Genomic DNA, 13,414 nt, shown 5'->3' with positions numbered 1-13,414 from the left:
ATCATAAAAATTATCCCTCAAACTATCCAATATTTGAAATAAAATGTAAACAGGAGAGGGAAATAGCTCAGAATATAAATGACGTGTTTCCCACAATTTCCAGTGTGAAACTATTTATTACTATGGGCCCTTCTCACCCCATCCTCTACTTTTTAAAAAATTAAACTGCTCTGCCAACCCTCTATGGAGAGTGGAGTTCTGCTTTTGAAATGCTTTTGTAAATAACTTTGTTTCATTTTGCATTTTGAATAGGCTATGTATATTCTGTTCCTAAACATCTGGTTCAGTGCCAGGAAGGAAAGTGTGCGGCGTGTTTCGACAAGTAGACTTCCTCTGTTTCTCAAAGCCTTCAAAATATTTAGTTTCAAAATGAATACACTGGAAGCCAAAAAATTACCACCCATTGGATTATTTTGTCATTGCTACTGTAAAGATTTACAATAAACACAAGTAGGGAAAGGAGCAGTGAGTAAGGAAGGCAACCAAGAAAGATAAAGTGGGGAAAAGCCATAAGACTCATGATAGTCTACTGGAATTGCCTTTTCCTTTCCCCTCCTTGTCTGTAGCCCTCCAAGAAAAGCCAGAAAATAGTATTACTTATTGCCGATAAAAAGTCATACGATCTTAGAGATGGACTAAATTTTAGAGGCCATTAAATACAATCCCACTTGTTTTATGAATGAGAAAAACTGAGGCCCAGAAATATTAACTGGCATGCCCTATGGATTAGCTAGTTAGTGGCAGGACCAGGACCAGAATCCAGTTTCCTGATCATCAGTTCACTTCCCATTAGACTTGGCTCCCTGCTCTGCAAAGCACAATGTACCATTTGGCACCTAACAGCTAAATTCTTTTAAAAACTATGCCCAGGGTACCCCTATCATAGCCAGGAAACTCACAATGCCCTTTTAAATCGTATCTATGGGCACATATTTTTTCCAAGTACAGACGATCAAAAATATGCTTTGACCTCCTAAGGATTGGGAGTCACAATAAAGCAAAGGAATAATCAAAGAGCTAATAAGAACTTCAAGCTCTCCCTTTATTTTGTTTTGATGTAAATCAGTTTGAAATAGACACCCCTTCTCCTACCACCACCCCCCCAGACACACACTTCCAAGACTAAACAGCAATATTCCATAAAAAGACCAGATCTAGCCAGTGTTATTATCTGTCTGACATTTGGGTTATTCTTGTGAGTAACTCAGAAAGTAACGTGGGTGTCTGCGATTATTTGAGTACACATGCAAACCATAATTGGTCAAAAAATAATAAAAGACATTTTTCTGTGACAAAAATACTGTATTGCATGACAGCATGGCAACATGACAGCATTCCGTGGACCGCAATACTTTCTCCATTTGCAAAAAAGTAAAAAACAAAAATTCAAAACGAACCAACAAGCCTTTCTTGCAGACAGCAACTACTAGTTCATATTTAAATTAACTTAAAGGAGTACTGAGAGTAATCTACCAGTCTGTCTTCCCAAAATCCACGTTATATATCAATTTATATTCAGTCTTGTGAGACGGAGCAGAAACGTGGCAAAAGATGCAACTCTGTATCCCTTTCTACAACCAAGTACAGGTTTTTGACAATTCTTGGAGTTTTGTTTTAGAACTTGGCTATTTTTGAAGTAAAAACTTCAAATTTCATCACCACCTTCCAAAATTCATTACATGAGTCAAATCTAATACAAATTCCACTTATCACTAGGCTGATAAAATTTGAAGCTTACCAGCACAAGTCATGCCTTAGGGTCTAAATCTAAAACCTACTCTCTTTTCTTGTACTGTATATATTCCCATTACCACACGGCTGCGTAAATGCTAAGCAATAAGGGAAAATATTCTAGTTGCCATTCCCCTAAGAAACCAAAAATCAGGTTAAAAATTATTCCGAAAGTAATTTAAAAGATCCCATGAAAGAAACATATTCGTACTCATAGACAGACATCCATTGAAGCAGAGAGCAGTGTGAATGAAGGGGGTGTCTAAATGCTACAATCTCATAAAACTCGACTCAGTAAGGACAGTTAGGGACCGTGGAGGAACTCACCCACTCGGAAGTTCGTGGCCGTCAGGGTGTCGGCAGCATGACCATTCTCACTAATGAGAGTGGTGGTGTTCCCCTTCTCACAGCTGTTCTGACAGCTGCCCTTGGTGCAGGTCACTTTACAGATGCTCGGAGTAAAGACCACCTTGATGCGGCCAGTGTGGTTACTCACTAGGAGCGGAGGCAGGGAGAAAAAAAACAACAAACACATCAGCTTAGTATCCATGAACTTGCCTTGGAAGGTTTAAAAAAACAGAAGAAAAGAAAAGAAAGGAGCAAGAGGGGGAAAGAGAGAGCCCACAACCCGACAGGTTTAAGGAAAGAGGGAAGCCTTCAGTGCTCGCTGCTCTGTATTCAGTGGTGTCTCTGAAACAGGAGTAGGAAGCTTAGCAAACAGAACTCTGGGATGCACTCCAAAACCACATTTGAAGTCGAGTCACTGGAGTGGGATTACTAACCACAATGCTGCACTTTATTCACGGGCAGACAAAGAGCAATACCGAGGGCACGACAGATTAAAGAGCCAACCCTGACAGGCAGATGTAATGCAAAGGGGTTGGCCATGCACCTAGCGGTGAATAAACTCTTGTGTCCTCAACTTGCATACTTTCCCTGTTTCACCACTTATTAAGTCACTATTTGCAGCCCGACCCCTGGAAATGTTTTAGGCATGCGGCATGTCTGAAAACATCTGTCTCAAATCTCCTGGCACTCTCGGCTGAAGTGATCAAATGCTGTGACGCAGCTGCGGGAGCCCATTTCTTTTTCACAACTCCAGGGCACTATTTCTCCATAAGAATTTAGGCAACATATATTTTGTTTTCCTGTGAACAGGGCCCATCTTTAAAGGGGTAAGCCAGGTCACAGGGATAAAGGGTTGCCTCCCTAAAAATAACACCCTTGGGCTCTCACTGTCTCTATTCATAGACCACCTGGAGCAGCCACTGGGGATGGAGCTTCCTTTCATTCACGTGGCCTTCTCTTAAAAATCAAATGCTATCACCTGACCACACAGCTGAGGCTATGTGGTATCACAAAATAAGCCCTAGACTAAAAGTACATCCTGGTTTACAATCCCAGCCCAACCACGGTGTGACTCTGGACATGCCATTTCACCTTTTTTCCAAAACATAACAGAATTGAAACTGATATTTTCTATACACTTCTAACTTTCAACCCGAGTCTCTATCAGCGGTCAGCAAGCTACAGTTCAGGGACCCATTCCAGCTCACTGCCTGCTTTTATAAATAAAGTTTTACTGGAACACAGCCACCCTCATTCATTTCTGTACTGTCTATGGCTGCTTTTGTGCTATGATGGCAGAACTGCACAGAGACAGTACGGCTTCATCCAGACCTGCCCTTCACTGCAGGATCTCAACCTGAAGTCTCTGACAAATTGCAGGACACACACAGTTTTGATTGCTACATCTGCGATAGGCCGCCAGCCAGGTCCTTCCTCTTTCCAGGAGACTAGGCAGAAAGCAAAAATGGTAGCAGTAGCTGAAGAGAGCCAGTCATCTGTGAGGCTGACAAGAAGCAGTGCCCTTCTGACGCCACTCCATGACTAGAGTGGCCAAAGGGGAGAGAGGCTCTGGGCCAGCCTTTTTTATACCATCTTTGCCCACCAGAAAAGCTTGTCTCTCTTTATACTGCTTTGGTTTGGCTAATATTATATTTTCAGAAAATCATCCCAAGATGCCTCTCTAAGACCCTCAACAAACTAAAATTGTGGTCATAAACTCAGCTTGGAAACAAAGAACTTTAACCAAAGAAGCCATTCCAATGTCAAGGTTGGAATGGGGCCCCAGAGGTTTTCAAACACAACCATCTCTCATCCACTGTTTGCATTCCACATATCAAGTGGTCATGTAACCTTTATTTGAAAATCTCTATGACGGGCAGCTCATTACCCACAAAAGCGCATGATAGCTATGGCAGTTCCCAGCAAGTACTATTTTTTACTGAGCTGAAATCTGGCCTCACAGTAACTTGCACACATTAATCCTAATTTGGTTCCCCATGGCCTCTTCCACATGACAGCCCTTCAAATAAGTTATCTTTGAGATAAATGCCACTTAACCAAAGAGCTAAAATTAGAAGGACTTGAACGCATCAGCTGGGTTGGCCATCTCACTTAGAAGAAGAAAAATGATTCCTCTGGAGGAGAAAGCCCTCCATTCTTCTCAAATGGTTTTCCAAGACATTTTCTCCTTCACCAGTCGTTCTAACCCTGGAGGATCAAGACATGTTGTCTGAGGTGGGGAGATGTCCTAGTGGCCAAGCAGGCCTTCTGGCACCTTGCAAAATGACATCCAATAGGAAGCTACTATCAGTCAATACTTTAAATCGAGGACTAGCAAACTTTTTCTACAAAGGGCCAAACTGTAACTATATTAGGATTGCAGACCAAAAGGACTCTATTGCTATTCAACTCTGCGGACCCACTTAGCTGGAAAGCAGCCTGTCAAAAACAATATGTAAATGAGTGGGCATGGCGGTGTTCCAATCAAACTTTACTTGAACACTTCAGTAACCCCTCCTTTAAATGCTTATAGGACATTTTAAAGTTATCTGGGAGTCTACCTTAGAAATTTAAAAAAAAAAAAAAAAAAAATGGAATCCTGATTTCACCAGCAGATAAAATTCACCTAGTTTGATTTGTTTTTTACAGTAGTACAAACAAATCAGCTTATAATCTAAGTTGTTAGACAATGCTTACAAATATCTTGAGGATACTTTGTGTGTTCAAGTGTGTGAAACCCAAGAAAAAAACAGACAACATTTTCCCACTTCAAAAGAATATAAACTCCTATTTTTTTTGGCTCGTGGTACAATAATGAAATTAGAATCTGTGTGCCAACTATTTTGTCTTCTCTGGCATTAACTTGTAGCACCAGCAGCTGCCACACAGATGCTCACACAGTCACCTAAATTATGCTCACTTAGGCGAACGGAGACATCCAAAGAAAGCAAGCACTTAATCATTATTCCCATTTCACCTCCCAGTTACAGTAGTCACTTTATAAGCACTGGAGATTCTCTGGGTCTATTGTTTTTAAAAACTTCTTATATTTCTTTGCCAAAAAAAAATGTTTTGGCTTGGAATCATCTGGATTTTCAAAAGGCAGAGACAGTTTCATATGACTTAATTCTGATTTTTACAATGTTCACATCTTCTTGGAAGCAGAAGCTATATTTTATTTCATATAAAAATGCTTGTGTTTTACAAGCATTCTGCTATAAAGTAATCTAATTCTAAAACAGACACTTGTATTCTAAGCGGGTCCTCTCATCTCCATGAAGCACTTACTTCTACATTATAATTAGCTTTAGGTTTTCATGCCAATCTTCTCAAAATTGGTAGTGAAAATGCGCTACTGCTTTTGACACTAGATTATTATCCAGAGCTCTAACAGGATCTCCATAAATGCTGGATGGATTAGAAAATATGTTCTCCCATCTTTACTCCTTGAAAATCATTCCCACATATTTAGGGTATAGTGTAAAAAGTTTAAGTTTTAAAGTTCACCAAACAAAGATCCATGCTCTGAGCTTCAAATTCCTCACATGTGACACGCTGAAGGCAATACCACTCACCTTTCAAGAATTTAGTAAGAATTCACTAACAGTGGACACAGGCTCTCCTGCAAAGGCCATTTGGTCTATCAGAGGCCTCTTCTTTGAATGCCTTGAATAAGGTAATACTCAAAGACTCCTGATGCCTTGCAGAGATTAGGTACCCAATAATTTTGGAATAGACAAAGTAACCCTTCGGTGTCCATGGGGCAAGGGTGACTGTCGGATCTCACAGAGATCCAAGACTCATAGGATGCTGGAGGTCATTTTGGTCTAAGGTCCTGCTGCACCAGTGAGAAAACAAGCTCAGAACTAACCAGAGGCGGAAGACCATCCCGAGTGGCACCTACTGGGTGATTAGGAATTCTAAGTCTGAGAAGCAAAAGTTAGGCCAGTCAGGAGTTAACAGGGAAACCACTGGCACAGCTTCTGTGCTTGGTCCTTCAGAGGAAAAAAAAAATGCAATTTTTCGACCCCAAAATCTTAAGCAAGCACTTTAAAACTTTGTGTTTTAGAGGCCTTGGCTAGAGGCACAGATTGCCTGGAGCCATGCAGCACCTCCACTGGGCCTCCTAGTCAGTCAAGACACTCAAGAGTCAACATCCTGTCCACAGCGTCTGCCAGACCCTGTGCAAATTTATACCTCCAAGAAGAGGCACTGGCACTCGGTTTCAAACAAACCACAGATATTCAGAGTGAATGGTGAATGGGATGGAAGTGAAGCCGATACCCCTCCTCCCATGATAAAAAGCTTTCGTTTCTGTTTCGGGGTTGTTAACAACAGAGAAAAACACAAAACTGTGAAAACTGTTCTTGACAAACAGACATCAGTCTAGAAAAGAGCACAGTTGCCCTTGTTCGGTCATTAGACTAGGATGTGACCAAAAGCAAAGTCAGCCAAAGAAATAAATAAAACAAGTTCAAGACTCACATCAGATGTCATGAACAAATACAGTCTCCTCAGCATTCGTCCAGAATGCCGTGACAGCACATTAGCATGCATCCAACTTAAACAACGGGGACCAATCAGCACAGGCAATATCCTCTGGGAAGAAGCAACCTCTCTGTGGTTTAAAGCCACCACCCAGTTTAAAGAGACCTACAGGCTGATTCAATACACAAGTCACGTGTACACTCTTCAGGGTGTGAGAGACTGAGCTAACAGTTCATTCTCCCGCTTGCAGTTCATCGCTTACCGAAGGCCAAGAATTCTTTGAAGGACAAATCATAAAAATATTAAATAACGCTTAGAATAACAGGACTTTATTGTTCAGCTCTCCAGGCTTGCTTAACTCCTCCTGGACTATTAAAATAATGCCCATAGACTGCTCTGTGTTCCTCAAGTAAGGTGTTATGTAAATAAAAATTAATATCAAATCTATTACTTCACCAGGCTGCCCCAGTCCTGGAAAACCCTCCAAGAAGGAAACTCAGATGAGATCACTAGTACTGATGTGGACAGTTCCACAGGTAAGAATCCAGAGTAACCTTTCGCTCCATCTCTTGAGTTACTGAGGCAGGAGTAACTAAAGAAAGGGACAGAGAGAGCAACAATTGCTACACCAATGATAGAAATCTAAGTCTAAGATCAAGGAAAAGCATAAGTCATTATGGCTTGGAAACCTTGCCATCTTTACAAAAGACATTTTTCCCCTAAAAATTTACCCAAACAATGGCCAATCATATTTTTTAAAATTAAAACCACTTTTAATTAAATATGCTAAAGAGAATAACTGAATAAGCAACAGGAAATAGCAGTTTCTCATGTACTTTTGAAAAGAAAAACAGAAAATTCTTTGCTACTAAAATTTCACAACATATTATGCAAGAATCATCTTGACACATGATGGAAACTTCTAACTTTATAGATAAAATCTGTGTAAGATATTTAATTTTTGAAAGAGACACCGTGGGACAGCCTGGTGTGGTCCTGGGGCCACTAAAACTGAGGTGCCCTGTTGCTGCCTCTGGTTACTGGAATGCCTTCAGCAAGTGCTGTCGCCTCTGTCCCTGGACTGCAGTCCAGAGTCTGTCCTGAACTTTTATGGGTGTTCCACATCCCTAAACTGAAGAAGTACGCCTGGACAGTTGAACCCCTTCAGGGTCTATGATGTAAAAAAAAAAAAAAAAAAACATTTTATAAAAAGGACAGACCATGAGAATGTCAAAAAGCCATGGATTTGTTTTCCTCGTTCTCCACTTTTATTACCAACTGTATTTTCTTTTCCCAATCACTGGCCCCAGAGTCATACCAGGCTGTTTCCGGTGTCTGTTCCAGGTGTCTCTGTTCCAGGCTGTTCCAGGTGTCTCTTTCAAAATGACTTTTAAAACTCACCTGGTCTAGAACATATCTGGAAATCCCTCATCTAGAACACATCTGGAAATCCCTCCTCTGCTCCTAATTCTGAATATTAAGAGAACCTACTAGTGTTGCCCCATCCAGAACGGATAGTAGTATTTGAAATGCTGTGACTGAGAGTTAAAGAAACACATCCTCCAAGAAGAAAGGTCGTGAATCCGTTCATAAAAAGAGGAAAAAAGAAAGGAGTAGCGAGAGCTCATTGTACCCAATCTCCCAATTCTGAATTGAGAATGTAATCCACAGCCACAGTCTAGAATCCTGACAATCATGGGAGCCACACTTGGCGAGGGTTCAATGATTTTGCCCTGGGTTTTGGGGAACTGGGGAGAGTGAAAGGCATCACGGTTCAAGATGTTACTCTAAGAGTCTGTCTCCCAAGGGGGAAACCACTTAAAAGATACATTTTTTCAGAAATGAAAAATAGCTACCTCCCTCAAAGATTCTATGCCAGTCTTTGCAGCAGCACAGCTTTAAATTCCACACCATGGCCATGTGGCTAGAGGACCCGGATGTGCAGACGTGCAACTGACAAGAAGACTGACTTTACTGCTCTCTGTAAACAGAACAAGGAGCAGAGCAATCAACACACTTACCTGTCCTCCATCTCTACTATGCATGCAATCTGCCTAGTTTGCATAGGCTCTTTACAACAACAGTGGATTACATATGCTTCACATGACTCAAATTTTCTGTCCCTTAATTTTGGAACCACAGTTAGGTTTTATTTATCCCCACATTTGTTGTTTTTCAAAGAGCAAGTAAATGGAGGCATTTGACCATTTCTATAAATAACACCTATCTGTATGTGGAGAAGCAAGCTTGACTAAATGATAGATATCTGCTGGACTATTTGTTTACCAAGGAACACATTTGATGGCTTACTCATAAGCTAAACAGGGGGCCATTCTTCTCAAGGATCCCAAATTATCTCTACCACACACTTTGAAAATTAGAATCCTATATATTTGTTATGACAAATTATTTCCAACAAAATCTAACTCCCTGAAAGGAAAGTAAGACCCTTTCCTACCTAGGTCCAACCTAACCTTGCCTCCCATCACATCTCCATGTAAAGCCAGGGCCTGAGCCAGGCCACATTGTCCACATGTCCCCACTCAGACACCTCACTCACGCAGTTTCCTTTCCCTAAAAACCTTTTCCTCTTCCTTCCCACATTACATCCTTTTGACTCAACTAAAATACTCCTTCCCTCCACGACTTTCACTGACCTAGGCACAACCAAATGTTTCAACCCTCCATTTTCTCTTGACTCTTTGCAGACACTTCTATGGATATTTCTCCACTTTTCCCACCTTCCTTTGGCCTCAGTCAGGCCAAAGAAAACAGTCTGTATTCTTATCCTCCTTTTCTATCTATAACAAATGTCCCACCTGGTGATTCTCTTTTTAGGACTGGAAGAGAGAATGTGGTAAGAGGGGAGTGTCATGGGAATGGAATAAAGGGGTTGGAAATGAAGAGGCCTGTATGAACTGAGGCTGAGAATCCACGGGAAGACGGACAATGGGAAGGGAAAGCAACAGGAAGGGCAGACAATGGGAAGGGCAGAGAAATGACTTTTACTCAAACAACTAATAGCTGGAAGTCACAAAACTTTAAAGGAGTTGAATGCCTCAGGCTTCTACCACCTTTGTAAAGAGGGCTTGGGAATTTTCTTCGGACACCAAGGCAAACATAGTGAAGGAAATGACTTATTACACTTCAGGAAATTTAAATTCTGCTTAAGAGAAAAAAAAAAAAAGAGTCAAAAGACAAGGCAGAAAAGAAAACCAAAACTTCCTGGGCCCTGAACACACATTCTGAGTCACTGGAGCTGCCAGGCCAGAAGTAGATATCTTGATGTGCCTCTAAGGGATCCCAATTCTTTCATGCAAGCAATAAAAACCCAGAGCAAACAAAAATAAAATTATAACTTGAATGCATTATATTTTAAGAATCACCAAAGAAGTCAAAGATATGAGCATTTTTGCAATGGCCAAAACAACTCTCAAGTTTGATGGATTCAATGGAGACAAAAATCTGTTGAAGCAGTTACATAGAAAATCGGCATTTTAAAATCTCTAAATTAATTTAGAATTAGAGTATCAGGGAATCCAAGCTTGCAGAATACTGATTCTGTCATTTACTTCATTTTTTGTTTTTTCCCAGTACAAACTTCTCTCTGGCTCAGTTTTTAAATGACTGCATCCAATGGCCCCAACTACTCCCCCCACGGGACTACTGCCAAACTCAATAGAGCTCATCATTAGGAAAGATTTCAGCCTCAATATCCTTTTCTCAAAATCATATATATCTAGCTATGCGCCAGTATTATGTGATAAATAAAACTGAAAAACGATCAGTTGCCAATAAACAAATTACTGATGTATAATTGTACACTGTAAATTTTCTAGCTGTCAGCTAATTCTTTTTAGGTTGACCATTTTCAGCTTCCTCATTTCCTTTGACTTTCATTAAAAGAGTGCCTCTTCTGTTAAACACTGTGATGGTTTTAAAATATGTCCACAAATTCCCTGATATTTCTCTCTTTAAGAGGTGAAATCTAAAAGCCTAATCTCCCCTTGGACATAGGCTGGTTTTTGTGAATCTTGTCTAAGAACAAACCAGACATGGTGGCTAATGCCTGTAATCCCTGCACTTTGGGAGGCTGAGGCGGGAGGATTGCTTGAGTTCAGGAGATCCAGACTAACACTGGCAACATAGCAAGACCCTATTTCTAAAAAATAAATAAATAACAGAATAAAAATGGAATGATGCTTTGCAACTTCGGAGACTACATCATGAAAGACACTGTGGCTTCTGTCTTGGTCTGTCTCTGTTGGATCACTCACTCTGGGGGAAGCCAACTCCCAAGCCATGAGAATAGTCAAGCAGTCTAAGGTGAGACTCACTCATGGGGCAAAGAACTGAAGTCTCCTGCCAACAGTCACATGAGTGAACCACCTTGAAAGTATCTTCTAGGCCCAGTCAAGCCTTCAGATAACTGCAGCTCTTACTAATATCCTGGCTGGAATTTCATGAAAGAAACTGAGCCAGAACCAACCAACTGAGGTCCCTCTAAATTCCTGAACCACAGAAACTCTTAAGGTAATGTTTATGGCTTTAAACCACTACAGTTTGGAGTAATTTTTATGCAACAATTGATAACTAACATAAACATACACACACACAAAACACATTCCTCTTCCCTTCTGCTTTTCTTTTTGCCCAGATTCTGAGAACAACAGAAATTATGGACCTTTCTTTTTTTTTTTTTTGAGACGGATTATGGACCTTTCTTTTTTTTTTTTTTTTTTTTTTTGAGACGGAGTCTCGCTCTGTCGCCCAGGCTGGAGTGCAGTGGCCGGATCTCAGCTCACTGCAAGCTCCGCCTCCCGGGTTCACGCCATTCTCCTGCCTCAGCCTCCTGAGTAGCTGGGACTACAGGCGCCCGCCACCTCGCCCGGCTAGTTTTTTGTATTTTTTTAGTGGAGACGGGGTTTCACTGTGTTAGCCAGGATGGTCTCGATCTCCCGACCTCGTGATCCGCCCGTCTCGGCCTCCCAAAGTGCTGGGATTACAGGCTTGAGCCACCGCGCCCGGCCGGACCTTTCTAAATGCACAAAAGCACTGTCTACATGAATGGCAGACTCGAGAAACAAGGACTGAGTGCCTACTAGGCTACAGAGAGCAAATACACACGACAATCATGTAAGCTGCAATCACACCCATTTTGCCAACAAGGAAACCACAGAGATGTTCATCAGAAGCTTGACCATGGTTGTTCTGTTAGGAAACAGTGAAGTTGGGATTTTAATGCAAACCCTTGTTCTTTCTTTCCTCAATATACCCCAATGCCTCTCCTATACTTGTAATGAGCATTACTATGAAAAATGTATGACACTTAGGAAAGTGAATGCTACACGCTTGGGAAATTAGGATGGGGGAGAGAGAAACAAACATAGATTGAGCACCTATGTTATGTGTTCTGCAGTATGCTAGATATCTTATATCGACTTCATCTCACTTCATTCTCACAACAGTCCTACAGAACAAGTCTTAAGATCTTTATCTGTAAGACAAAGAAACTGACAATAAGAAGTTCAAAGGGAAAGAATACAATAAAACCATCCACACGCTCTACCTTTTAGGATGCTGAATCCAGAGCGCATAAAAAGACACTCAGAATAATGCCATCCAACCTATCTACCTCACAAGACTGTGGAAGGGGCCATGTGAAATAATTTGTATGGATATCATTTATAGGCTGTAAAATTCTATGCAAATCAAAGAAAAAATCCTTACACGTGGTCAGTTTTGACCGGAGCAACTGTTAGAAAAGCTCAAACCAGTAGTGACACTTAAACCATGATATACTATAGAGCAAAATATATAACCACTTCTAAATCTAGGAAAATTTTCATCTTGGGATATTTGCTTTCAGATCATAACTATTATTAAACACTCTAGAATAACGCAAGATTCTACTGTGGACTTTGGTTCCACCGTCATTTCCAGATACCACCTGATAATCTGACTTTGTTTGACAGGGATCCTAATGAACGTCAACCGGCTGTAGGAACCCACTGATTAGAAAGGTTTACTCTGCATCTGAATAATTTGGTTTTTTTTTTTTGAGACGGAGTCTTGCTCTGTCACCCAGGCTGGAGTGCAGTGGCACAATCTCAGCTCACTGCAACCTCCACCTTCTGGGTTCAAGTGATTCTCCTGCCTCAGCCTCCCAAGTAGCTGGGATTATAGACATGCACCACCATGCCCGGCTAATTTTTGTATTTTTAGTAGAGATGGGGGTTTCACCATGTCAGCCAGGCTGGTCTCAAACTCCTGACCTCAAGTGATCTGCCTGCCTTAGCCTCCTAAAGTGCTCGGATTACAGGCATGAGCCACTGTGCCTGGCCGCATTTGAGTAATTTTTGTTAAGCTAAACAACTCTTGTTAGCAGCTCTATAGTTACATAACAAATTTTTAAAACATGTTATTGTGTTAAAAGCCTTACATATAATACAATTTTAAAATATCTAAAATATAGTCACATTTGACTTTGCACTCGCCTAAAGATAACTTACACAAACGGCTAAAGTGGCACTTTTTTCCAATGAAAAAGATTGATTTCTGTAATTTTAAACTCATTTTTCAGTTCCTAACTTAAGGAATACATTTTAAGTAGTAGTCAAATAATATGCAAGTATTATAATATTTAATTAATGCATATAAAGTGCTTAGTACCATGGTTGGCATGCAGAAAGTGCTAAACAGATGAGGAGGAGGAGGGTGGAACTTACCTCGTGTCTTTGCTGAGACAAAGGAGCCTATGTCCAAATTTCCTAACTACCTGATCTTCAATTTACAATATCTTCAGCACATTTGTTTGTATTTTCTTGCTTAGAGTATATGTTCTTAA

At 40.8% G+C, this 13,414-nt stretch overlaps 1 protein-coding gene across 4 annotated transcripts in view; it reads right to left on the bottom strand.

Moving 5' to 3' along the window:
• The window catches only part of LTBP1 (latent transforming growth factor beta binding protein 1), a 448,496-nt gene that overhangs the window by 258,908 nt on the left and 176,174 nt on the right, over positions 1-13,414 (bottom strand). For 3 of the 4 annotated variants that reach the window (XM_025354197.1, XM_025354198.1, XM_025354199.1), the window contains exon 1: positions 2,059-2,495. In XM_025354197.1, coding sequence (XP_025209982.1) covers positions 2,059-2,281 — 223 coding nt within the window. In that variant the 5' untranslated portion in view covers positions 2,282-2,495. Of the gene's footprint in view, positions 1-2,058; positions 2,496-13,414 lie in introns of those variants that run through there. The other variant, XM_025354196.1, reaches the window with a different exon arrangement.

Source organism: Theropithecus gelada, chromosome 13 (assembly GCF_003255815.1).
Source record: "Theropithecus gelada isolate Dixy chromosome 13, Tgel_1.0, whole genome shotgun sequence".
In the NCBI taxonomy this organism is placed as follows: domain Eukaryota; kingdom Metazoa; phylum Chordata; class Mammalia; order Primates; family Cercopithecidae; genus Theropithecus; species Theropithecus gelada.
The sequence above is the reverse complement of the archived record's forward strand: the minus strand, read 5'-3'. Positions and strand labels throughout refer to the sequence as shown.